A 27,388-nucleotide genomic window follows, 5' to 3' on the forward strand; every position below is an offset into this window, starting at 1 on the left:
TGACAACAGGTTAAGGCCCTTGGGGATAATTAGTCATTCAACATTCAGACTTAAGTTGAGATGAGGTACTGTTACCTTCATATAACCATCATCATGATGGTCATCATAGCCATGTCATCACCATCCCTATAATTATCATCATCCTCCTGATTCCACCCTCAGTTTCCATAACCAAACCACTGCCATACGGATAGGAAACAGTAATAAAAACAAGATACTTTGACAAGACCATAAGACACATAGTGAAACCACAATGCACATTTTATTTTTTATAATTCGATACATAGTCTACTCATAGTCTACATTTCTTTACAGTAGAAAAATAATGTTTTGTTGTGTTTTTAGGAGTACTACAATTATATTTCACTTCAAGAGGAGGTATTTTTGAACGTCAATGTAAAATAAAACAGGGTACATGTACCAATTCTGTCACAATCAGTCATGAAAACATTCTCACAATACCAATATTCACCATCAATCATAAACTCCAGCAACAGTGCACAAAAAGGAACATGACACATACACCAGATGAATACAAATAAGGTACATTTCATACATCACTGAAGTGTGTGGAGAATTAAACGTGAAGAATAATAACAATGAAATGAATTACAAAAAACCTTCACATGATCATATACGACAGACAATAGCTTTAACAATATGGGGACGGAACACTTCAGAGTTTGTAATAGCTGGGGATATTTCACCATGGACAGTTAACCACGGCTGTTACGTACCATGAAAGCGCAAAATCTGCTTGATGCGATATAGAAGCCATTTCAGCCAAGTACAATTGACGCAAAGCAGTGTCTCGGGTTAAACAGTCGCTTGGGTTTGTTCAGTTCACTGATGTCGATGGCTGTAAACCCAACGTGTCTCAGTAAGTTGTACAAAACCTACAAAGTGGGAACAATGGGGCGTTTTGCCAAAAGCAATGCACATTCATAGACTGACGAAGGGCGAGCGGGACAAGCGTTATCTCTACAGCAGTGATGGGGGATGGATGGCCAGCTTTGAAGCACTGTAAGTGGATGACTAGAAGTGGATCTCGGGCAGTCAGACACCCAGCTGCTTGTTAAGCCGGTTGAGGGCGTCGCCGACGATGTCCAGATCGTGTCGAAGCTCCTCCACCACACTGTTGATGCTGGGAGTATCTTTTAGCACATCCACGCTCTGGGTGTAGGGGTTGTATCGGACCGTGAAGGGGCGCTTGATGGTCTTGGCAAACTCCCTACAATGAAGATGAAGATAACGTTTTCAGATAAAGTTCAACATTAATCACAGTGGCAAATTGCCAATTATATTACCATTGAACTGAAGCGTAGCTATTTGTACATATTTTTCAACTAGATTACTAGACTGTTATCAGTAGAGTTTGACACTTGTCAAACAGACAGACAGACAGACAGACAGACAGACAGACACAGACAGACAGACAGACAGACAGACACACAGACAGAGACAGACAGACAGACAGACAGACAGACAGACAGACACAGACAGACAGACAGACAGACACAGACACACAGACAGAGACAGACAGACAGACAGACAGACAGACACAGACAGACAGACAGACAGACAGACAGACAGACACAGACAGACAGACAGACAGACAGACAGACAGAGACAGACAGACAGACAGACAGACAGACAGACAGACAGACAGACAGACAGTCAGACAGACAGACAGACAGACTGTTCCTCACCTCATCTTGACTTTGGCCTCCTCAAAGCTGTCGGACACAAAGTACACGTCTTGAAATGTTGTGATGATGCATTCTTGTTTGGATGTAACTTTGGGGTCAAAGGGCATTATCCTTGCCTTACCAGAGAGTGCATGCTGTGGGTGAGAAAAGAAAACATGATGAAGAAGGCGTGAATGTTATATGTAAACACTAGCACACATCTGCGTAATCTTGGCTCATTTAACATTACATTACAAATACTTTGTTACAGATTTATATTTCTAGTCAAATTTGCCAATTGACATATATTATCATCTCTCAAATAAATATTTGGCTTCTAGAAAATTAATCAGCTACTTCCATTATCAACTGCTTTTCCCACTGTAGGACCCCTTTTAACTGCCATTTATTACCTTAAGTTCACTGATGGAGGACAGCAGTCCTGCCCCATACGCTCGTAACTTCCCTTCCTGTTTGCATAGGCCAAACTCCACCGTAAAGAAATAGCACTGAAACACAGGGTCAAGTAAAAACACAAGAAAAATGATTACTCTGATCCTTACATTTTAAAATATCTTAATTTAACTGATATGGCTAAATCCTCCTGGGCAGCAGCATCACTTACTGTGGCCAGTTTCTGGACTGCGTCATCGGAGGCTCCAAGTGACGCAAGACCAATCTCCTGAGAAAACTGGGCGAAGCTGGGCTCTGCCAGCAGCGGGACGTGTCCCAGCAGCTCATGGCATGTGTCCCTACATTGTGAAAGACATCAGGGTGTTAGGACATCAGGGTGTTAGGGCCTGTAGCTTTATATGAGCATTGCTGTTCATCAACACCAATTTTATTAATTGAGTGTGTTACTTACGGCTCTGGGGTGTATAAGGGGTCAGAGCTGTGCCGCACATACTGGGTACAGTGGAAAACACGGAAGGCCAAACCAGCTAAGAAGTCTCGGGGCGACAGGTAGCCTGCCACAGGCCTGATGGTAAATCCAGTGCGTTCTGAAAAGATAAGGCATTGAAACAAATATGAGTGACGTATCTCCCTCGCCCCGCGAGTTCCCCCTTAAATTTCCCCTTAAGTAACTTCAAAGTTTGAAAAATAGTTACTGTACGACAACATCACATACATATACTGTAACTGCTCGTTCCAACGTTTCTTTGAAGCTCACTGCTTATAATGAGTGAAATCTTCAAACCCAAGTGCCATTTTTTTTAAATCACTGCACCATTACATCAAATGGAAAAATAATCTAAATGTTTGTGCATTATTTTATACACATGATGCTGTAATTAAGCATGACATATTTGGTATCATTAGAAACTTAAGGATCTTAACTAGAATTTAAAATAAAGTTCTATTAAGTACAATTACATTCCTGATTTCATATTTGAAGTGAAAAGAAACATGTTTTATTGAGGAAGTGCAATTTACCCCTGAGGAAGCAAGAGACATCTTCTAGCTGAGGAATGTTGTCCTCCCGACATTCACAGTGTTTGGCCAGCAGAGGCAGGTTCTTCAAGTATTCCCGACAGGCGTGGGTAGGGTACAGCTTGTTGAGCTCCCTGTATACAACACCCCAAGTCTTCACCTCCTCCTCTGTGAACTCAATACGAGGAATGGGATTCCCGCTGGAACAAGGCACAATAAATGATATTAGGAACTGTAAAATTATTGTTTTGGAAATATTCAAAATAAAAAGAAATTTAATTTTTCACTCACTATTTATAGCTCATGGCAAGATCAGCAAAGTGCTTTCTTCTTTTCCGGTAGACGTTGTCCTTGAAACCCTGATGGAGAAAAATATACAGGAATATGAGAATGCTGTAAACTTGAGTTTACATGTTTAGTCAACATCTATAGGAGGTTTATTCATCCCCTACATACCGGATGATCAGCATCCAAATCTGAGCCGTACATCAGAACGCGGTTGGCGCACTTGTCCAAGTCTGCAATTTTCTTTGGGAACCAAGGAACCTTATCCATATCTGAAAAGAACAAAATCAATCAGTTGATAATATAGGATATTGTAATGAGGATCATATAAGGCTGTATGTCTGTCTGTCTGTTTGTCTGCGAGCATTTCAGTCATTGCTTGCCTACCTTCCTCGAGCAGACAGGAGTTATCTGGAGGCATATCCATGACGTTCACATGCTTACGCAGCAGTTGGATGATTTCATTCAGCTGTTCGTGGTTGCTGTCGCAGTCCACGAAGATTTCAAATTCAGAGTTGCGTCTTTTGGATTTTCTGGACTCTATGTGCACAAGGTTGACGTGGTTTTCCTACACAAAAAAAAATCCTCAATTAGTTTGACCTGTTTACAATACCTACATTATCTTTTACATCTATAGCACAATAATCTACACCTTAAATAATCTATAATGTAGATACTGTATTATAGATAGACAGACAAACAGACAGACAGACAGACAGACAGACAGACAGACAGACAGACAGACAGACAGACAGACAGACAGACAGACAGATAGATAGACAGATATAGATAGAAAGATGGATAGATAGATAGATAGATAGATAGATAGATAGATAGATAGATAGATAGATAGATAGATAGATACCGTAGATAGATAGATAGATAGATAGATAGATAGATAGATAGATAGCTAGATAGATAGATAGATAGATAGATAGATAGATAGATAGATAGATAGATAGATAGATAGATAGATAGATAGATAGATAGATAGATGCTAACTCGGTCCTCACTTGGAAAAGTTTGAGTGCCTTTACAAGTCCTCCCACTTCATTCTTCAGGGAAAAGATTATTGCTGCCCTGCCCTTCTCTGACGTGTTCTTCTTTTCATTCTTTTCTTCAATTTTTGTGAAGGTTGATCTGTTTATCTGAAAACAGTCACGAATGATGTTTAGATTTTAGTTTGTCTAACACCAACATAGCACCACGATTTAACAAGCAATGTTTGTGCTTCTTTCATCGGGGAGATATTCAGCTGTCATGCAAGCAGCTGTTCATTAATAAAGGTAATACATTTAAAATAAAGGTTGATGATGATGACTTTGACAAAATGAATGCTGGTATAAAAGTAGCCTAATGCTCAAGAAAACATTATGCCAAAATGTTTTAACTCTCAGACAGTTAACTCTTGAAAAACATACATTTTGTAAATCAAAATGAATGTATTAGGTTTTTAGAGCATCTAACCAATCAAAAATCCTATGAACATATAGCCTACCTCTGGGTTGGATCTTGGCATGCAAACTGTCAAAAATGTAATAGCCTACAGATGCAGAAACACGCAGCGCAGCACACGCACGCAGAAGTGAGCTGAGATGGCGCACACGAAGCCAAACACCCCCTCCTCTCTCGCGAGAGTCGCTGTCCGAGGTTCTGAAATAGAGGAAGCGATCGCTACCATGTAGGCACCTCGGACAGCGAGTCTCGTGTTGACGCACAGACTGCAATGAGTAGGCCTCCGATTATTTTAAGATGAAAAGCACTTAGGCACGTTTATAGCTTATAGGGTAGCTATATATTTTAGTCTAATTTATTGATTATGGATTATGGATTCCTTTCGATGGCTAGTCTATTCAACTAAAAAAAAAAATCTATTTTATTTTTCTTTATTTGTGGAAGGGATGTAGCCTACCGCACGGGCCAGTCACAACACAAGAATCGGTTAAAATTCACTGCGGCCTACCACGTTTCGCCCTGCCAGTAGGCTATTGTGGAGACAGCCCGGCAGACCAGTTGTCGGTGGACCGTTGTCAGTAGGCCTATCCCTGAACTTCGGCATTCGTGCATGGAGAGAAGCCCAGGTCGCTTCCCAGGGTCAACTCTTTGCGTCTCGGTTTAACGAAGATGAATTGTCTCTGTCTGTCTCGAGGAAGCGCCTTAGAGCAATCCCATTTACACAGCGGGAAGCCTATTAACTCCCTCCTCCATGTTGTAGCATTTCATCAATCCAAAGTGCTGTGGGTCCACCTGCTGCACCACAATTCAATTGTTTCAAATTATCCAAACTCCCAAATGTAAGCATGGAACGTGTCACTATGTTCATTCATTCAATTATCCTACTGAACTTGCTATGTTTTGTGTTCTTTGAGATTTTTATTTATTTATTGTATTTAACCTTTATTTAACCAATTGAGGTGACAGCCAAGACAGGGTCGGCAAAAAACACACATGACAACATCAAGTTACAGACAGAGATAGGCACTATGTCAATAATGTCACAGAACGATTTGTGCATACCCTGCTCCTGTTCAAAAAAATATAAATTAGTTTGTAATCATTTTGGTTATTATTAGCTACACCTATTCGGATTGTTTTTTGTTTTTGAAGAAACAAAACAGAAATTTAGACAATTATGTTGATAATCTCGTGACAATGCACTGCAGACCAACTGGTGAGCAAGATAATTTCTGTAGGGCTATCAAACCTCAAATAAGATATCAGATCCTCCAATGACAATGAAAAGATAGATTCATGCAATCTTTTTTGTTGGGACGTTTCCATTCAAAACCCATTAAGCTCCAGAAAACAAAATATTCTGGAGGATGTTTAGGCCTACAAAGCTGCATGAACGAGTGTTTGTCTACCACGAAATTCAAATGTATTCCACTTTAACCTTCTTAACGCGTTCTACTTTACCACAAAACGGCTTTAATTAATCTGCGCTGATGACGAATTGAAGGCTTAAATGAAGTAGACCCAGATCAAGTTATCTCCCCATGACTGTCAAATAAAAGCGTGGTGTTACTCAGAATGAAGCAGAAGGAAGAAAACATCATTCAGCTCCTCAGAAGAAGTCTTACCTCGTTGTTCAATAGTTTTTCCTCAAAGGCAATGTTCATGGAATCAAAAGACCTTCCTCTACGTGGTCCATCGACTTTGTTTGAATACATGCTGCAAGTGCTCTCTCTTCTGCCTGTTGATGACTATCTTCTGGGTGGTTTATCTAGATAACCTCTATGTCAAGTCGGCTGTCTACCCCGAGAAGCAGCACGCTGTGCTATTTAAGCACACAGAGGAAATAGGAGGGGGCAATAATCTCACCCACTACAACAAATGGAAAAAGAGCAGCAACGCTCACCCACGTCATGGGGGGGGGGGGGGGGGGGGGCTGCTGCCCTTCACCTTAACTAGGGGGGGGGCTGCCCTTCACCTTAACTAAAGGCCTGAAACACTGGAAATCTAATGAGAGCAAAGCACAAACTTCTGTTTGCTGAGTTAATGAATTAGATTGGTAGCTTTTGTTACTATTAGACACTTCAATTGAAAATCCTGTTGAAAAAGGAGATATGGGTAAAATTGACATTTTATCAAGTAGGCATTTGCAGCTATTCTCAAGTGGATACACAATTGAAATTAAATTGTGAAAAATGCCCTCAGATAAAACATGTTGATAATAAATAAACATGTTACAGTGACATCAATCACTATGCTTTGCTCACAATATACTGGCACAAGTAACTTAATGCTTCTTTGTTTTCCAGTGTTTGTTGACACCTTGAGACCCAGAAGAGGTCAAGGCTTAAGAGGATTCAATCTTAGCCCACTTGGCCTTCCAGTGTTCACCACCCCCTTTCACAATCTTGCACTGTAAGCACTAAGCACCCATGGGTTCACGTGCGTGAAGAATAATCTGGGTGTTTTTCTTTCTTCAACAGTGCAAGCCTGTTGGATGAGATCAGGGGGCCTAATCTACAAAAGTGACAGGCAAGACATTTTTTTTTCAGAAAAAGGGATGGGGGCTGGGATAAAGACTAGAAGCACATTAGGGAATTTTATTGCCATGGTATTTCATTGCAATCCCATCATAAAGTTGACGTTTATATACGATTCTGCCCATTGGTGATCTAAGCTCAAACTCTGAAGTGGCCCCTCTGCAATTCAGGAATCAAGCACCACAACCCAGTCTGCTTGTAATTCAATAGCCACAGACATCACTTTTACGCTGCAGATCCTGTGGCCAAGTCTTTGATCTTCTCATGCCTGGACCACATCTTCATTTTATTTCTTATATAAGAGGCAGGTGCTAACTGAATTTCCTGCTGCATCCACTTTAAAAATATACAGAATATTTATTTAAAAAATGCATTTTCAATTCTACTAGCTGACTGAGTTTTTCTGGAGTAAATACGACTCCAGTGACTATTATATGTTGCCAAATCCTTTTACTCCCCTAGGCTGTATTCAAGTATGGGGGGGCTGTAGTCCTGACTGGTGATGTATAAATGAATGTGATGTGGACGTGCCGTCCAGCACATCAGCCGTTCAGAGGTAATTGACACAGGTGCTACGAGATGCTTGAAGCCTCTGAGCAGCTCGATGAGGTCACAGAAGGCAGCATAAGGTGTCTCATTGTCGCCGGCTCTCCTGGTGACACGTCTTTGTGTATCTGGACAGAAGTCTGTCTTTGTGTATCTGGACAGACGTCTGTCTTTGCGTATCTGGACAGAGGTCTTGGATAAGTGCACAGTGCTACAGGGGGGCGAAAATGTGTTGCAAAAATTGACTTGTGAATGGACATTGTCCAGTTAGAAGATTTAGGTCGTTCTCACCATCGCTACTCCATCTATGCTATTGAAAGGTTCTACCTCCTCATATTTTACAATTTGTGCACAAAATCCTTTCACACACTCATTGCACTCAAAATGTGCTGTGTAATTTTGTGCTTCATTAACCAATTCATTAATTTCCTCGGTTTCGTTGAAATTATATTTAAACTGTACTGTAGACTCTACAGTGTAGAGGCTAGTTATAGCTGAACCTGCATTATGCACCCATTTAAACACAATGTTGATGCTGATTAGCAGTCTACAGAAGGCAGCAGGCTCTTACTTTGCCTTTGTTGTGGCTCCTGATGAGGCTCTTCTGCTTCACTGGAGGGAGACGGGGGTGAGAGTGTTCATTACAGTCACCCATCTCATTACCATAACGCACACTCCTGCAAAGGAAACCGGCCACGGAAGAGTTACACATCTATCGCCTTTAATACACAAATGTCATTTCTTACCTGACAAACACTGCCCGTTTATTATTCTGACAAGCTCTCATCTCTGATCTCTCAACAGTGGCTGAGATCTTCTCCAGTAGTGAAGGGGACATAGTGCCCAAAATAGAACAAATGTAGAGGTTATGGAGGAGCTCTGGGTGTAAGAGCTGCACTGTGGGGACTCTGTCCCAATTCTGTTCACTTCAATCAGATGGATTTACAAGAACGTGTCTGAACACTTCTTGTGGCTAATCTCATTCATGGTACTGTCTGAAAAACTGCCCAACATACAACACGCATCAGAAGGTGTAAACTGTCTGCACTAACCTCATCAAACATCTATTGTTATTACTATTAGTAAAAGTAGTACTGTAGTAGCAATAATAGCCTATCATTGACATAATGTGATACTCTATATATACCATAAGGCAAATTCTGACCACAGGGGGGACAGAGGTCACAACACTTTCTGACACAGGCCTATCACTACCTCTGCTGTTATTTTTAATTGCTTTTTTATGTAGGCTAGCAGTTAATGTTTAGAATCACCTCATGTTTGTTTACAATCAAGTGCTGAAGTAATTAATTACATTTATACTTGTAGAGTATCTTTTTGTGTGTATGTGTACCTTTTTTGTGTTAGTAAATTTGACTTTAGTATTTACTTGACTACATTATAAATCCCATCCATTGCAGAGTACAAATTGTGTAGACTCTCGCTATAAGCAAAAAAATCTAATTGTAAATTCTGTCTGCATCAAACCTGTCAAGCGCATGGAGGAAACATTAACTAACATTAAAAAAAATCGAATTCATCCATGACAGCAGCTTAGTTCACATCTATCCAGCTGGTTGTTATAAAGCTTAACAAAGCCTAGCAAACTAGTTAAGCCTTAACTACTTTGCTAGGCTTGCTAGCTAGGGTGGATAGTTAATTTGATTTTATTTATTTTGCTTAACCTTTATTTATTCAGGGAGGACCATTGAGAGCAAGCTCTCTTTTTCATGGACGCCCTGATTACAGTATATACAATAATACAATACAATTACAAAATTGCAGTACATAAAAAACAATAGAAATCACATAAAAATCACAGATGCAGACGAATAAAAGGGCTATGCAAAGCAGGTGCAGTTCCTATGTAATGCATCCTCAAGTAGCACCCTGAACGTTTCTATGGAGACCAGTCGGCCCAGTTTAAGAGAGTCCTGAAGCTTGTTCCATCTATCAGGAGCATAAAAGGTGAAAGCGGTCTTTCCTGAGGTGAAGTATGCGGCTACATCACCATAATCAAAGACAGACATTATTAGAGATTGCACAATTGACTTTCTACTAGGGAGAAGAAAAAAAACTTTTAGCTGATGAAACATCAGTGTCGTAACGTTACTAAATAGGCTAAAGCATTTTCATCTCTTTAGGCCTACTAATTCCAGGAATCTCAATCTCAGGAACCGCTCCATCCAATCGAGTTCACACTTGGCGGGTGTGTTGCATCATGGGGACCTGAGGAAGTGTCGTGTTTGGTTCAATGTTAATAAGCTTTGATTAAACACACACACACAGATGGGGGGCGGGGAGCAGGGGGAGGATGGGGAGGTGGTGACGAGTGGGAGGGCATGATGTGTCAATGGGGGGAGGGGGTAGTAACCCCTGCAGGGAGAGCAAGGGGTTCAGTGTTCAGCTACACTGGGGACCCAAGAAGCGGGCTGAACGGGCACTGAATTTCATAATCCTGTTTTCAACAGCCATGCGCAATATCACTTAACACCCCATTTACACCTATAGTTTTTAAATGCGACCTGTATCCGGATACGTTTTCTGGATAACGGCTGCATTTAAAAAAACGGGTGTAAAAGCCAGACTACCTCCAGATGTGGTGAGGAAGATCTGATCACATCCTGATCACGGTGCATTTACACCTTGCATTAGCATGCATTTTTCCTTATCCAGATAACATCCAGATAACTTATCTGGATACAGGTCACATTTAAAAACCAGGTGTAAACGGGGTGATATTGAACTCTGTCTGGAACCTTGTGTATTTTTAAGTATCTCGAAGTAGGCTACATTTTATTTCCTCTTCAATCAAATTTCAGCAAACAGTACCTCTGCTTGAGTAGGATGTTTGGGCACTCTTTCCACTCTTTTGTAATGCCTGTGTTATTTGAGTTTCCATAAAGAATCCAAGGTCTTACAATAGCCCTTCATCAATTGAATTCGAGTCTTTCACCTTATACTGAACGTTGTTTGAACAACTAACCCATCAGAGCAGTGAATGGTTTCCTGCTTGCATCCACTTCCTGAAGGAGGCCTCTGTCTCTTTAATTAGCTCCAATTCTTTCATTGCAGAACAAACAGCAGCATATGCCACTTGGTGACAGGCGTCAGTGTACACAAGGACAGAACAGGATGGAGCTGCACCTGCCACATTCAAAACTGAGAGGGGCAATAAAATAAAATTAAAAATGCAAACGTCACACAAGTGATACAGTTGTGCATCACTTTTTAGGGGGACAAAGTTATTAAAAATATAGTGTAGTTAAACTCCACATTCAATCCATGTCTTTTATTATGGGTTATAATTACTCATTCAGGTTAGATCAATTAAGGGAAAATTTGTATTTTGTGTTCCAGTATCCCCAAATAACACATTAATTATTCAATACAATAAATGAAAAATACCCCAAAATAAAGGGAATGATGTTTGAATGTGCAGCACCTCAATTTGAGAAATACTGTACATTGAAATTAAAATAGTGCCACACACTGCTTAGACATTGTAGCAGTTCTCTATTTGTGCAGGTCAAAATTAACTGCATCACCAGTCTTTATCTTGGGATGTGCACCCTATCATATGGAAATACGTTTTTGTTTCTCTCTCCCCAAGCACTCCTCATGGAAGACGACCCTTGATGACGCACACGCTTTCTATTTAGTGACGGACAACAGCTGATGGAAATAAACCTGCAGTCATTAACAAAGGTTGTGACATAGATGGGTTGTTATGATCTAACAAAAAGGCTAGTTAGAGAAACAGAACTACATGTTTTAAAGGCTTTGGGGGTGGGGCGGGCGGACAGACGGACGGACGTGCGAATCTAAGCATCAACGTCAGTGGTTAGCAGTAAACGTCAGTGTCTTTGATATTTAGGGGAAAGTTTCATTGTGATTCTATTGACATGAGATAGAAAGCTGGGAAACTCAGGATATGAGCTGAAGAGGCTTTGATTGCACCAGTGTTGTTTCCAAGGAAATATATTGGCCGATCAAAATGTCACTAGAAGTGACCAGATGATGTCATATGCTAATTTACATATCAAACAACCTACAGTCTCTGCTCACAGTGGAGGGGGGGGCCACGGTGTGTGTAGGAAGCGTAGGGATGTGTATTGGCAAGAATGTGGCGATAAGATACGTGACAAATGGCTGAAGATACAACACTGCTATCTAGCAATAAGGGGTTAAAAATAGCACAAAATGAACCACTGCCACAAATCTTTGCATATAAACTATTAAAAATATATTTTTGTTTTTGAGAATCGATACAGTATCACAACATAACATTGGAATACTTAAGTGTATAAATATTTTTCTTACACCCCTAGGGAAGCGCTGTGATCTTCAGACCAGGATTACAAGCAAGTAGAGCAAACCGGCATCAGCAATACCACTTTATTGGCAAATGCTTTGGGATTCAACACTAAACATTGTTCCCAAGGTCAGAAAATGTCACCGGATTTCCTGCTCATCACTTTTGAGAAATAATGTTGCCAGGGGGTTCTGAAAAGTTGCTGAATCTAGTGACAAAGCCAAGTTGGCAACACATGATTGCACCCAGTAGCATCATGTTTCTTTGTACGGCCTGCCCAGGTGATTGTGAAGGCTGGGCCTTGGAATCAAAGGAGAGGGAACGTGACACACTGCAGATGCATTCTTTATCCCCTCATTAGTGCTTTCCCAGCAACAGGTACTCTACCAGTAGGCTACGTGACCACTGACAACGTACGCCATTTTCCACATATATAGTAGGTCTGCTCAATTCAAGAGAAAATCCAGCCTTCACAAAATTGCATCATCTTGAACAGTTAACGGGCAAATAAGCAAATCTCAATCCTATGAGGTTAAATGAAAAATAAATTTGTTATAGAAATTTGGAGCGGTCTTCGTTCATGCGATTGTGCAGTTCAAGTCAGTCTCAGAGAAAATGCCCCTTGATCCCAGATTTGGCTCTGAGCCTTCATTTTCTGATTCCTCATTTTAGGAGAATCACTCAATGAACACTATTGAAATGTTCAACGGTGAAATAACGCTCCGCTTCGTTGGTATGTCGTGTGAATTATCTTTGATGGTAGTTTTATATCTTTAAAATTCATGGCCGGTGATTTAAGGACTTTGATCAACTATAATATGTTCTTCGTACATGTGTGAAACAAAAATAGAACGGATTTCTCTGTTAGGCAAAATTTCAGGTCACTTAGCAGAACAGCAGGCTGTGTGGGTGGAAGTAAACAGAAAAATGAATAACTGACAGGCAGCATCAACATCACACAACTCTGACATCTCTCTCTGCCATTACGTAGTCTCTGGCAAGCACCAGGCTCGACATAAGGCGATGCCCACTATACCGTGAGCATGGGGTCAGATCATATTTGCCTCTGTGAAGACTGGCAGGTTGACAATGGACTTTGGCAGGGCAGCAGGAAACATCTGGGCTTCAGCCTGATCTCTGAGACATGACATGACTGGAAGCGAGTCCTGAAGACAGAGCACCACGCTAAGTGCAAGTCACCGGCCACAGGCAATGCACAAAGGCCACGCATGATTACGTCAACATCAGTAGAGCGCTTTACAGCACAAACAGGGACTCGACTCTGCAGATCCAGGCAATATTGCTGCACATTGGCCATCTATCGCTCAGATCCTGCTCAGAAATAGCGGGATTAAAAGACTTTTATTTATTTTTTGCCATAGGGTGATCTCCGTCCTGAATACACTCTAACCAACTGTAGATTTCCATTAGAAAGAGTGTTCTACATATCAATCCAGCCTTTAATTAAAAAGCTGCTATATTCAGAGAGCCTTCGTAAGCTTCCTGGAAACGTGCAGGTTGTCCTGTTCCCTTTCCTCCCATGAGTGGGTGAAATGCTGCATTTGGAAACCAAATGAGTTCATTGTTAACAGGCTCAGGCCTTTCATCTAATTTTATTGTCCAATGTCCTTACCGAGTGACTGTCACCCTCTGGTAAACACTTGATGTTGTCATCAGCATGTCCATTACTCATATTCTTGGAAAGGATGACTCAATACTCATTGAATGCAGTTTCCTCTTACACAGGAGGAGAAGAAGAAAACATTTGTTGTGAAATGAGAGAATTCATAAAAATATAGTGGTGGAGGTATTTAACATATTGAAAAATATATGGAAAGAGTTCATTTTTGGAAAAACCTTTGGCCATGTTGTGTGAAGCTACAGAGAGAAGTTGCATTAGGTGCAGTACATCCCCCTGGAGAGGAGAGCCGCAAACTCAAAGTGCATTTTCAGGAAACACACTCGCTCGCCTCCACGGGGCAAAGCCGCATTCTGTGAGGAGACTTTTCATTAAACTTCATTACTGATCTCTCTCAATTCATGTTGACATTTTAGAGAAAAAAAACGACTGCTTTACAAACAGTATCAACAGGCTTGCATTTAAACAGAAATAGCGCCCGCAAAAAGGTGTAGCCTACTCAATTGATCAAAATAATCACCTCAAATCTTCATTGCACTAATTTTGTATTCACTGATCAATAGTCCTTTTCCTTCTTTCAAGGGACTGTTATCGCGTTCCTCCATTTACTTGTGGCAGAGCAGCCAGCAAAGAACTCTGGGATGCCCACTTAGCTTTCCTCTTGATTTAAGAGAGGCATTTATTGGTATCGTAGATATGTGATGGTTATGATTGGTCAGTAAAAGGCTCTAAACCCATAGAAGTCCAACTAATTTCTACACAGAAAATTCACATTTTTGCAGGGATTTTTTTTTATTGATAAAAAGGCAAAGACCATACAAAAATAGTATTCTCAAAACAACAAATACAACTGTAATTCAGATAACTGAGTCAAGCTTGATGAATGAATAACAACTTTTGGGGCGTCTGGGTAGCCTAGTGTAGACGTAACAGCACTCGCCTACTAGCCTGGGTAAACCCAGCCTCCTCCACGTGACCACTATCAGTCATGTAGACTTGGAAATTTGTGTTCAGCAGGATAATCTCCACAAACGAGGACCACTTTTATGACTTTTGAAGCATAAATGCATTTTTTTTTACATGATTTTCAGAGAACGCTTCAAAAGTCAAGTCTACGGCACAAACGGGGAAAGCAGGGGGAATTGACCGAGTACAATTGGGGAGAAAATGGAAGAAAATTCAGAAAAAACTTGATAAAAAATTTATAAAAAATTAGTAATGACTTTTCTAACACCATCCATTGCCTCGGTCACATTGTCAGGCAGTTGTGATGATCAGACAACCTCATGTCTCAAGTCTTTACAGTGTAAATCTCTCTGTAATGCGGCTAATCATCATCATCACGTCATGTCTGTCATTTGGCGATGCAGTAGCTCTGTAGGCTACTACTAACCTGACAGTCCATTAGGGGTGTCAAAATTAATCGTATAATCGATGCATCGCGATGCGGACGTGTGAATCGAATCGAATCGTTGACAGATGAATCGTTTATGTTTAAATTTCTGTTGACATTCAGATTTTAAAGCACTTTCTTTAAAGCACTTTCTAAGTAAAAAGGGGACTTGATACTAAATATCATGTGCAGTAATAATACAGAAAATTGAGGATTTGATACTTGGAGCTGCAATACTTTGAGCTGTATCGAGATGCATCGTGATGAATCATGGAATCGAATCGAAGACCGATGAATCGTAATCGAATCGAATCGTGACGCCAGTGAAGATTCACAGCCCTACAGTCCATCTCCCTGTCTGAAAACGTTCGCTAAAAAAAGAAAAAAAAGAAGATGCCCCAAAGTCTCCAAACCCGCATGACAATTCCACAATGTCTCTGAACTCACATGTGTTTTAACGGTAAAGAGTAACTTGCTACTTTTACGGACAATTCTAACACTGCTCAACACTGAGAAAGTTAACATGAATGCACTTCAGAGACTTCATTGCATAGTCCACCGGTTGAGTTTTGTTGGACACAATGTAAAGAGACAATTTAAAGTAATGAACCCTAAAGAAAGTAGATTTTCCACCTGTGGGACACGTCCGACAACGGATGTCCCAACAACTTTTCATAAGTCCCGCCCCTTTTTGCTCTGTGCTCCAATAAGTTGAGCAAGCTTGGTACCTGGCAATCTTCACGGACACATTACATTGTATATAATCACACTAACATCTTAGTTAGCAAAACACTAGCTAACTAGCTAGCTAACATATAGCTACATCAAGAGGAGTTAGCCTAATGTCAGATCACAAACTTTCTCCTTATTTTTGGCTAACAATAATCTTATCATCTTAAAAATATCTCAGCAACCATACTATCTGTCCTTTTCCAAATCCCTTTAACATTACCATAGAAATAAGGAGAAAGTTGGTGAACTGACATTAGGGTAACCTTTTTTGATGTAGCTAGCTAGCTAGCTAGTTAGCATTTTGCTAACATTAGCTAACTTAAGATGTGATTATATACAGTAATGTGTCTGTGAATATTGTGATACCAATATGACTTAGTAATGTTACCTTTGAACAGATTAATTCTGACATGTCCTTGGGGAGTGTAACAGGTAAGGGGAAAGTTGACCAAGTCGGTAGAGTGAAAAGGGGCGGGACTTATGAAAAGTCAATTATGCTTGGTTGAGTAACTTGTTGAAAAGGCCGAAAGACAGTTTTTTTTCAACATAGCTAATGATTAATCGATTAATTGGTCACTAACGTGACCGACCATTGATTAAGGAAATTTCTGAAAATGTACATTCCTACTATAAGGGCAGTCGCTGCAGTCTGGAGAGCTGCTGGGCGCCTCAGTCAGGAAACCGTTTCCTCACCATGTCTGCCAACTGGGGATCAGCCTCTGACAGCGCGGACTCCAGGTGCTGAAACTACACAAGAGGAGGAAGGGTGGAGTGGAAAACACAATGTTTATTTTCCACAGGAGCCGGGGGCATAAAGCAGCAGTCCATCACAGGTCTAAACTTGACACAAGCCTAGAATAAATCCTGACCGGCAATGGTCATGCACGTGAACATGCCGTGGGTATAAGTATTCATCACATACACACATAACAATTACATAACTCATGTGAACAAGATGAAAGTTTATAAAGAAGGCATGTCATATGGAGGCTATCAGAATACAAATAAAGTATGCTCTGTTTTGAGATGTATTTTTTATTGTATGTCTGTGCACTCTGCCCCACCAAAAATGAGGGTCTCCCTCAGTGGGCTCTGAGTTGAAATAAAGGCTTGAAATGAAATGAAAGTAAGAGAGGCGTGGGAATTGGCAAGGATCTCACAATTAAATTTAAATTATTGTGGACTGTTTCCATTAATCTCACTAATCTGAGCATTTTTTTTATTCAAGTCCAAACTCAGCACATGCAAGCACAAGTAATTCCCACACCTTCACTTGTCCGCAATAAAAAACAACAAACAAACAGAATCACCAATTCTTTGTAATGGTTACTGCTATTGTTTCTTGAAAAGGGAAATCCCTTCAAGGAGTTCAAGGACCCAACATACTAACTAAGACACTGGAAGTGAAACCTGTACTGGTTTTATTACACTACTTTTGACACCTCAGGGTCTGAAAATCATTCCTAGAGGACACAGAAAGCTGAGAAAAACAATGTGGCTTCGGCAACAATAGGTGAATATGTAAAAATAAAAAATGTATTAAGGATCACTTTCATGAGCTCTGATCACCTTAAAAGGATTAAGTAATCTTGAATTTAAGATGAGAAATATATCTTTCCATCACTCTATGACTGAATGAAATGCAAGTTTTTACAACATAAGTTCACCCAAAAATGAAAATTCTGTCATTATCAATATCTACTCACCCCCATGCCGATGAAAGGATGGGTGAAGTCGTTTAGTCCACAAAATCTTCACTGTAGCAGCAGGCAACAGTAGCTGCTCCCACATCCTTCTTCCTACAGCTACAGTGAAGATTTTGGCCAAAAACAGGGTGTAAAATAAATAACGTCTTTTCAAGTCAACTTGGCATCATCTCAGGGCTTCTGGAGACTTGGCTTAGGCCAGATGAGCAGTATGGAGCCATTTCATGTCCGTCCCCTCCCCCCCTTGCTGTTTTTTTTTTACATTTGAAAGTTGGTCACCAACCACTTCAATTGTTTAGGTCAGGAGAATGCTGTTTTGCCCTGAAACTCCCAGGACTGTTTTGTGGACTGAAAAACCTGTGCTTCCATGAGTAGATAATGACTGAATGATCATTTTTGCGTGGAACTTCATTAAGCTTTTTTGTCCACCTCTCCCACCACCCCACAGAGAAAGAACACTTACTGCAGACTTGAAACGGGGAAGTAAACTGCCCACTGCTGAGAGACACGTCTTCTCTGTCAGGTAGCCTTTCTTCACCAACTCTGCCACAGCATCCTACACACAACAAATCGGACAGATTAATAATAGCCTTTATCAGGGTGCTTTCACACTGGGGCCCCCGGGAGCGGAACCGAGCATACTTGTCCCCAAACTGACCCCAGGTCTGGTTTGTTTGATGAGTGTGAACGTTGCATTCTGTGTCCGGTCGCAGAACAGCAGACCGTGACAGGGTCCACTTGAAAAAGTGGTCTGGGGAACGCTTGGGCGTGCCCGGGGACGGAACACTTGCGAATGTGAATGCCAACCCAACCACGTAGACAACACACGGGTGAGGATACACTCTAGGTGGCGTAATTGATGGCGCAAGTGTACTGCAAGTGTTGCATTCCTTTATGTGAAAGCTGACTAGCGGGGAAGAGGGGCAATCGTACTCTGGCATGGAACGAAACGGAATGAAAGCAATCGTTCCCAGTGAGAAAGCACCCTTAGAGAAAATAAAATCTTCTTCTCACATCTTTTCCAGAAGCCTTGCATACCTCATTGCATGTCTTACGTTATGAAACAATCTGATCGAATAGGAAGTGAACAAATCTTTCCTTTGGCATTACCTTGGGGATCTGAAAGCAGATGTCAGCTAGGAACTCGGATGTGGTCTCTACCAGGGCGTGGAGCTGCTCGTCTTTAGTCTCTTTTTTGCTGGGACAGTCCTCGGCCTTATTCTGCTGGTACTCACTGTGGTACTGCAGCACCCGCAAAACAGATCCAATAAGAGGCAGAGCTAGTGACAAAACAAAAGACAAAGATATTTGGACAAGACACATCTAATTAGTAATTATAGAACTAGGCATGGTTTTAAAAATATGTTCTGATAAACAGCCAACTCTACACTTAAGATTGCACCATAATCAATGAATCCAATGTTTCTGATTGTTTCCAAACATTTGAATGTTTTCTGTAGTGTGTGGGACAGTACGGCAAACCAGGAAACAACCATCTTTATTCACCAGGGGCCGGTTGCACCAAGTGGTCTTAACTATGCCTGGTCGTAACTCCTACGTCGGTCTTAGTTAAGACCAGTCTTTAGAGTGGATTTATGCCTGTTGCACCAACACGGCTTACGTCTGGTCTTAACTACGCCGGTCGTAGCAATGTGCGTCCATGTGAATTGCCAGGGAATGCAGCCTGATTGGATGATGTTGCAAAAATGTGCCTCGCGACCTGCTTGGAGCGTCACTGTGCCACTACGCTCTATAAGCCACTACAACTGTATGTGCATCACTACACCCTCCCTCCTCCCACCCTCCCTCGCTCTGGGGGAAAAATGGCGGCGATTGAGTGCCAGACAGTCTAAATGAAATTGAATGTAACGTTCCCAATTCTATGTATTAAATTCTAAAAAACTAACGGCGACATTTGGGAAGGCTAAGCCACACAACTAGTTCGTTATAATCTAACATCATGCTTCGATGGCGACGTTACGACGGTGATGATGACGGTAAGGACTCAAAAAGGTCTCCGCTGATAGACGGAGATCTCCGTTACAGGCAGGCACTACGCCTCCTCCTGACCAGGCGTAAGAGTTACGCCTGGGCTTAGTGAAAATAAGGCTTAAGCCCTCTTGGTGCAACCGGCGTAGCTGTTAGGTCGTTAAGTTACGACCGGCGTAGCTTAAGACCAGTCGTAAGACCACTTGGTGCAACCGGCACCTGGTGTATGGGTCGGAAGCTCAGGAGGATCATGAACAATGAGGATCACCCAATGCAGGCTGTCTTTAGTGACCTGAAGAGCTCCTTTAGTGACAGGCTTATTATGCCTAGGTGCTCTTCAGAGAGATTTAGAAAATCCTTTGTACCTGCTGCTGTGAGGTTTTTTAATGATTATTGTCATTGAGCTGCTTGTTGTTGCTATGTTGTTGCTGCACTCTAGCCTGCAGATTGCTGCAGTGGGCGGCATCATGGAATATTCGACTTATTAACTTGGTTGGCCTCGTTTGGCAATGTGCTCTCCTCTTTTTTGTACTGCTGAGACATGTATTTTATTCATTTTTTATTCTTTGTCTACTGTGATTGTCTTTACTGTTTACCATTGTCTGTTTGTCTTGCATGTACAGTATGGTGGCACTCAGTTTCCCCCCTGGGGGATTAATAAAGTATTTCGTATCGTATCGTATTGTATTTAGAAGGAGCGGTTAGAAGTCTTACATGTGTCAGTTGTGCTATGCCACTGATCCCGGCATCTATAAAGAGCCGACAGCACAGCGAATGCCTGGACCAAAAGGCCCTTCTGCTCTTGTAAGACAAGCGGAGGATCGTCTGGCTGGCAGAGGTCCTCACACACAACATCGCACAGAAAGTCCCACACCGCTTCGCCTGGCCCATCGGGGGCAGCTGGAAGAAACAAGTAGAAGGAGTTGTCCTTTCTGTTAAGAGTTTATTTTTACTTCAAAAAAAGATTATATTTAGATATGTAAACAACTTCGGTAAACACCTTAAGTACAATAATCATTCAACAACCTCTGAACATAATTGTGTTAAGTTTATGGGGCTCACCTAAAGTCTGAATCCCCTCGTCTATGGTAGTGAGGAGTTGGAGCGTGTGCAGGTACACCTCCAAACCATCTGGACTCTCTGATCTGCAAAAAACAATATGATGCTCTTAAATGTTCATGGTCATCTGCAACATCAGATTCACAAAGAGCATTATTCAGTTTGAATTGTTCTGCATCATCAGTCATACAATAGATGCTGGGTCTGGCTATTAAAAAGTGATGGGCATAATCACATAATCCTCGCCTGACACTTGCATAATATTATCCTCAAATACAACAGCATCTCATCCAACACTTATGAGTAAGAACACGCACTAAAGGCAAAACACTCCCAAAATTACACTAGTTATGTCTGAATAGCTAGAACAAATGTCATGTCACCAAAACAAACACACAGAATGGCGCGCATGCATGTTTGTTGCCTTGACTTTGCCATGCTGAAAGTCCACACATTTTTTGCCAGAATCTCCAATCTGTGTGAAGCACGTTCGTCACAAAACACTTCATTCTTGAAAGAGAGAATTACGCATTTAACCCTCCCAATTCAGTTAATGGCAAACAGAGTCTCACCTAAGCTGCTTGGCAGCTTCAAGAAGGGATGAGGCCACATCCAGACGGCTCTCACCATCATCATCCTCACTCGGCTGAGCTGTGATCCAGTTCTTCATCAGCTCCTCATCCAGGTCAAACAACTTGTCAATCAGTTCTCCAACCTTCACAAGCAGGTCAACTGGAGAAAACACACACGCAAACTATTTACATAAACCGTTTTAAAAAGCATACAAAAAGGTCACAAATAGTGAAGATGCAGAAGTTAAGCAGCTTGGAGGGTACATGTACACAATGTACATCATCATGATACTGTAATACATAAATAACATTTTAGCAGCTAATTATATAGAAGGTGAGGAGTAAAAGCAGAGTACTGTTGGTAGAGCTGCACATGATGAAACAGAGGTTGGAGCACACAGAGGGCTGCTGTCGTATTCGCTGAAGCCACAGGGGGCAGACATCTTTCTGAGAGATGCAGGTAAGCAGCAATCTGCAAACATCATAAAGAAAACATATGGTCTCTCTCAGTCTCGCGCTCTCTCTCTCTCTCAAACACATGCATTCACTGAAGATGCAGCTGTCACCTGCTCGTCTCCAAAATAGTAGGAGGATCGGTGTCTCCAAGGAGAAGCAACAGCACAGCACTGTGGACACAAACGAAGTTGCATTAAAGAGATGTGAATCAATATTTTACGAACTGTACAAGGTCTGTTTCAGAAAAATGATAAATTGGTGCCTCTTACCCACCCTAGGTCTTCATTTTGGCTGAGAGTCAGACAGGTATCAGGGAAGCAAGCAATGTTGCCGAGGATTCCTACACAAATCTCCTGGAGAAGGGGGAAAGCAAAAGAGAAATCTATGAACTTAAACTACCATGGGAATTCTCAAAGCCCAGAAATACAGCAAAGCATAAAAGGTAACGAGTACATTTTTTAAGAGTTTAATGCATAAACTGAAAACAGTTCACTCACTGTGAGACGTGGACAGCGAGACTTGGCTATCACTCCAAGAAGGATATCTGCAGCTTTGAATTCCTGCAGGAAACCAGCCACATCCTGCACACAGTTGGTCAATAACAATCCATCCATCCATGCACCATAGAAACCTACTCATCGAGAAAACTCACTTAAACTGACACATGGTTCACTGCTAACTGCCACACATGGTTTGGTTCTCTGGTAATTATATGAATGGCAGACACAAAGGAAACAGCAACTTGTTGTGTAATAACTCTCAGTTAAATCTCCTTGGTTATGTCCAAAAACTGCACTCACACAAATGAAATGATATGGTGCACTCAGCAGTTATCTACTGAGCACTAAGCACGCTGCATTAAAACAGTGCAATGCTTACGTTATATACCCAGAACACATTAATTAACTTTAACATTGAATTCACAAGCTGAAGCCCAAACGCCGATCCATGTCAGCCATCAAACTATTGTTCCGACTGGTTAGTTTTACCATAATGCAAGTCACACGGCGGTTTTGCCTGCCTTACTATTAGTACTGCTAAAAGTATAGCATTTTAATATACTGAGGTTGAAGAACAGTCTGCCAACTAAATAATTGAAAATGTTTAAATTCTGAGAGGTGGGGGCGGGGAGAACTCACCAACAATTTGATTTATGCTGAACATCCTGGTGAGTTTTTCTAGGTACTAGATATTTTCACTTTCCTAAAGAAAATCAATTTTGAGCTCACTTCTTTGATTTTTGTTTATATTATTTGGCTGTAAATACTTCTCACATTATACAATTTTGTACATGCTAGTTTACTTTTTATTTATTTATAATTATTCAGCAAATGTGGAGTTTCTGTTTATATTTCAAAAGCTGTACATTAGTGGTTGCAGTCCGGACAACTGAGTGCCTCCCCCACACAACCTGTCCTGTATGGATTTCTTTTCTTTTCAAGACCAAGGCCACAACATGAAGGACTATCCAGGCTCTCTTAGTTTTTGTATAATGAAAAATAAGTTATGTGCTAAATAAGGATTTTGTCCAAATTCTGAAATGGGTTGTGGCTACCTTTATGTAAATCATTTAGTGGGAACTACATATGACAATTTCAAATGCAATAATGTGTTCTAATCTCACTTGTTTGTTAAGACTACTCTAACACCAAAAGGATCCATCTGAACATCTCATAAAATAACGAAATAAACAGAAATTGTTCTTTAACGGGGAATAGAACAGCAGAAAGGTGTAGGTGTAGGCAAACCAAAGATAACCTAGGTAATGTTGAAAAGGTATGAGATGGAGACAAACTACTCCACCTTATCCATTGCCATATCCCAAACTCTACACAGATCTTCCTCCTCGTCTTCAGGGAGCTTCATCTGACTATCAGAGTCCTCTTCTGCATGCTCTGTCACCATCTAGAAAAATAGCAATTAAATAAAAAAGATTATGACAGTACTGCCGTATTGGACAGTTGACAGTGGAGAGACGACATGTCAGATAGCTGATAGGGCTGGTAGGGGATAACTTGTGACACAGGTTATGGGTTAAGCTCATGACGTTGTAGATGTAGGCTATGCAACATGCCCAGATTACCCCCATTGTGATCATAATTATGTTATCATACAACTTATTTGAAGACTCAGTCTAGTAATCTCAAGCTGTAACATTATTCAGACTCAAACCCATATTTGTGAAAGGATTTTTCTTTCTTTCAACGTGGACCTTATTTTCAGCTTAGTTAAACTAGTCACCCAGAACAGAAATGTATCTGATTGATGCAGTATTGAGCACTCAAACGCCTTTTACAACATGAAACTTTTTGGATTTTCCAACTCAAAGCCATGGTGTATCCAGGCCTCAACAGGGAAATTAATTATTCTCCGTTCTTGTAAACTGTCCCTGATGAAGGCCTGTGTGGTACCTTTTTAATCTTTGCTATGCATTAATTTACAATAGGGGGTTTAAAAAAAATCACAACAAGAGCGCCTTGGTTGCTATCTTCTTCAAAGGTTCAACAACAACACCTCCAGTACCTGGATGAGTCGGGTCAGAGTGCTGAAAAGCCAGTGTTTGCTGTAAGCAGTTTCTCCGATGGCGTCCAGATCCTCGTCCTCCTGTCCATCGGCTGTGTCTGGGGGTGGTGAGGGGTTACGATCCATTACAGGAGAGGGTTTCCCTGCAGACAAGGAGCTATCATCCTCCACTTCCTCAGCACCGTCAACACCGTTGTCTGGCAAACCAAACAAATTGAGTAAGTGGCTTGGCAATTCGTTGCCAAAGAAAATGTAAAGTTTAAAATAAATCGTTACATTTATTTCATTCAAATTTAGCTTAGCGGTTATATTATGTCAATGCTCCTAGCCCGTCCGTAGCTAGCCAACAAATTGAGCTAACGTTAGCTTGCTTATTGTGAAACTGACAAAAAGATAACGTTTGCTGCTAATAACGCTTGATGATCAAACTCTTGTAGATCAACTCACCCATGTTAATCACCCTTGATAAATGTAATAATAGCTAGTTAATATAACGCCAGTGTCATGGCAAAATGATGAATGATGAATAATACAAGCAGCATTCTTCTTCTGCGCTTCATTTGCTTCTTCTTCTTTTGGTTTTAATGGCGGTTGACAAACAGCTTTCATTAGCGCATTAGCGCCACCCACTGATCTGGAGTGTGAACTAAAATCTATCCTCAACAAATAATTACTATCAAACAATATGCAATAAACACAATAGTCATAATTAAAGGAACCAGATAACTAATAAAACTTTCTAAGATGCTATTAATTAATCTGGTTGACATTAAATACTCCAGAAGAAGTATCCAATGCTCATCCCCTGAAGTTTTTTTTGCTTTTTTTTTTGTATTGCTGATATTTTTCTCTCCAATCTCTCTGAGTGCATTCTTTAAAACGTCTCTCTCTGACACATACTTCTGGCAGTACAATAAAACATGATCCACTGTTTCTTCCTCTCCACAATATTCACATCTCCTATTATTATGCTTTCCAATGAAAAAGACGTAACTGTTCAAAGCAGTATGGCCATTCCCTAATCTTGTCATAACTCTTTCCTATTTCGTCCTCCTGACCCTGCACGCCCAACTAATGGTTTATTTTTTAAAGATATCTTCTTTTACTTTCTTTGTTCCATTCATTCTGCCCTGCGCTTCATCTCCTTCTTCTTCATTTTAAGCTGGTTTTAAGGCAGTTGGTATCTGATTCTGTGGCGCATTACCGCTATCTTCTGAATCATGGTGCGACCAGAGATTCTAGTCTACTGCACCTGCGGTACCAACTAGATATGAACTACAGTTGAATAGACTCACTACATTTTACAGGTCCGGTACCATCCGGTACCATGTAACTACATATGAACACTACTACTGCAGTACTCCAGAGCCAGCTCTTTAGTGTTCCCCTCCCTGCTGGTCAGCCTGTATAGTACTTCATGGCCAGCCCTCCGGTGTTCCTCCTCCTGATGGTCAGCCTGTGTTAGTGCCAGGCCAGCTCCTCGGTGTTCCTTCCCCTGCTGGCTTGGGCCAGCATTCCAGTTTGTGCTTCCTGGCGGCCCAGCCCTCGTTGTCAACCTCCTGTGGGGCCCACCCTTCTTCATCAACCTCCTGTCCTTCACCATTGACTTCCTGTGGGGCCTATCAAATTTGCCCTTTACCCTGATTCACCCATGCACACACCTGCCGGACACATCCTTGTTCACACAAACCTTGGATTTCTTCCTAATAAACTAATATTGAACTTTAACTCCTGCAATGTGCTCATTTTGCCCTTACTGGCAAACCATTGTGTTGGTCCACACCTGGAACTAGGCCTCAGTCCAATCAATCCTCCCAATTCCTTATAAGTGATATTTTACATTAAATGTTATTCATCTTTCTATCAATCTATCTAGCTAAATTTCAGACTTGAAAGCAGTGTCCTGTCCTGTCTGAAGTGAAATGCAAATGAAATAAAGTCATATGATCAAAACTCTGAATGATATAAAAGTTATGTTATCCTCCAAATGTAAATATTAGTCACTGCTGTCTGGTAACTGTGGTAGTTTTTATTAGGCTTACCCAAGAACACATCCCATTTTAAATATATAAATTCCATCGCCATACATGTACATCTGCAGCTGTGTTTGCATTATTGATCAATTTGTCACAATTTCTTAGCATGTAAGAGATGATTTTATAGATAAGTTAAAGTCATAGACTGCACAGAACATACTAGTGTATGGTGCGATCCCTGTCTGTCATACCAGCAGCTAGATCATCACTGAAAATATCCCGGAAAATGATTAATACAGTAGAAAAGATTGGGAACCCTGAATATAAGCTCTTTAGTGTTGTCAACACACCCTTCCGTAAATTGCAAGAGATACTGCACGAGGAGTGAGGACAAGCTTATCGTGTGTACCAAGGCTTATCAAGTGTGTACCAGCTTATTACATTGGTGTCATTCCGTGCAATCCCAGATCCAGATGCCCAATGTAATATAATAAAAAGCAAACATTACAAAACCGGATGTCTAAATCACACACCACACCACAACACTTGCATGCAACGACCACAGACACACACACACACACACACACACACACACACACACACACACACACGCACACACACACACATGCCGTTACAGTGGTCAGTGAAATTCAGTCTCTAATGTACTTGGGGGCAGCAGGGGCAGTTGGCAGCTGTTTACAGTGCCCGCGGGGACCAAGTTCAATCGTCGTCACCGTCGCTGGTCAGGCGATGATCTGCTACATATTTTTGGTGGGGGTCCTTAGCTATGTTGTATGCAGGAAATCTTGTGAACATGGGGAGAACATGCAAACTCCACACAGAAAGGCCCCTTCTCACGAGATAGCCCACCTGGCACCAAAGGCATGGAGAGAACATAATTTATGCAGAGTGCCAACAGCAACTCTGGACCTTCTTGTTGTGAGGCGACAGCGCTACCGCTGTGCTACCGTGCCACATAACATTAACATTTTATAGTTAATTTATTTTACCTGCTTGCCAGTCCTTTTCACCTCACTCCCACTGGTCCAACCACATTACATTGAAGTCTCTCCAGGAGGCCTGTCT

General features: G+C 41.2%; 2 protein-coding genes across 2 annotated transcripts; both read right to left on the bottom strand.

Moving 5' to 3' along the window:
- Positions 1–1,056: 1,056 nt before the first annotated feature.
- tph1a (tryptophan hydroxylase 1 (tryptophan 5-monooxygenase) a) lies at positions 1,057–6,574 on the bottom strand (the record flags this gene model as incomplete). Its single annotated transcript, XM_083654346.1, has 11 exons — positions 1,057–1,231; positions 1,710–1,843; positions 2,102–2,197; positions 2,314–2,440; positions 2,554–2,689; positions 3,123–3,319; positions 3,411–3,478; positions 3,576–3,676; positions 3,792–3,972; positions 4,418–4,552; positions 6,485–6,574. 11 exons carry the CDS (start codon positions 6,572–6,574, stop codon positions 1,057–1,059), a joined length of 1,440 nt encoding a protein of 479 aa, XP_083510472.1.
- Positions 6,575–14,680: 8,106 nt separating this feature from the next.
- On the bottom strand, positions 14,681–24,885 carry saal1 (serum amyloid A-like 1). The gene is made up of 13 exons (XM_083655185.1): positions 24,774–24,885; positions 24,327–24,523; positions 23,607–23,708; positions 22,301–22,384; positions 22,077–22,156; positions 21,914–21,973; positions 21,704–21,819; positions 21,348–21,507; positions 20,779–20,861; positions 20,431–20,616; positions 18,838–19,007; positions 18,191–18,283; positions 14,681–16,768 (listed from the first exon to the last, which is right to left on the bottom strand). Exons 1-13 carry the CDS (start codon positions 24,775–24,777, stop codon positions 16,691–16,693), a joined length of 1,413 nt encoding a protein of 470 aa, XP_083511311.1. The 5' UTR covers positions 24,778–24,885; the 3' UTR covers positions 14,681–16,690.
- Positions 24,886–27,388: the final 2,503 nt, after the last annotated feature.

The sequence above is a fragment of the Poromitra crassiceps genome (genome assembly GCF_964638095.1).
Source record: "Poromitra crassiceps genome assembly, chromosome: 18".
NCBI lineage: Eukaryota > Metazoa > Chordata > Actinopteri > Beryciformes > Melamphaidae > Poromitra > Poromitra crassiceps.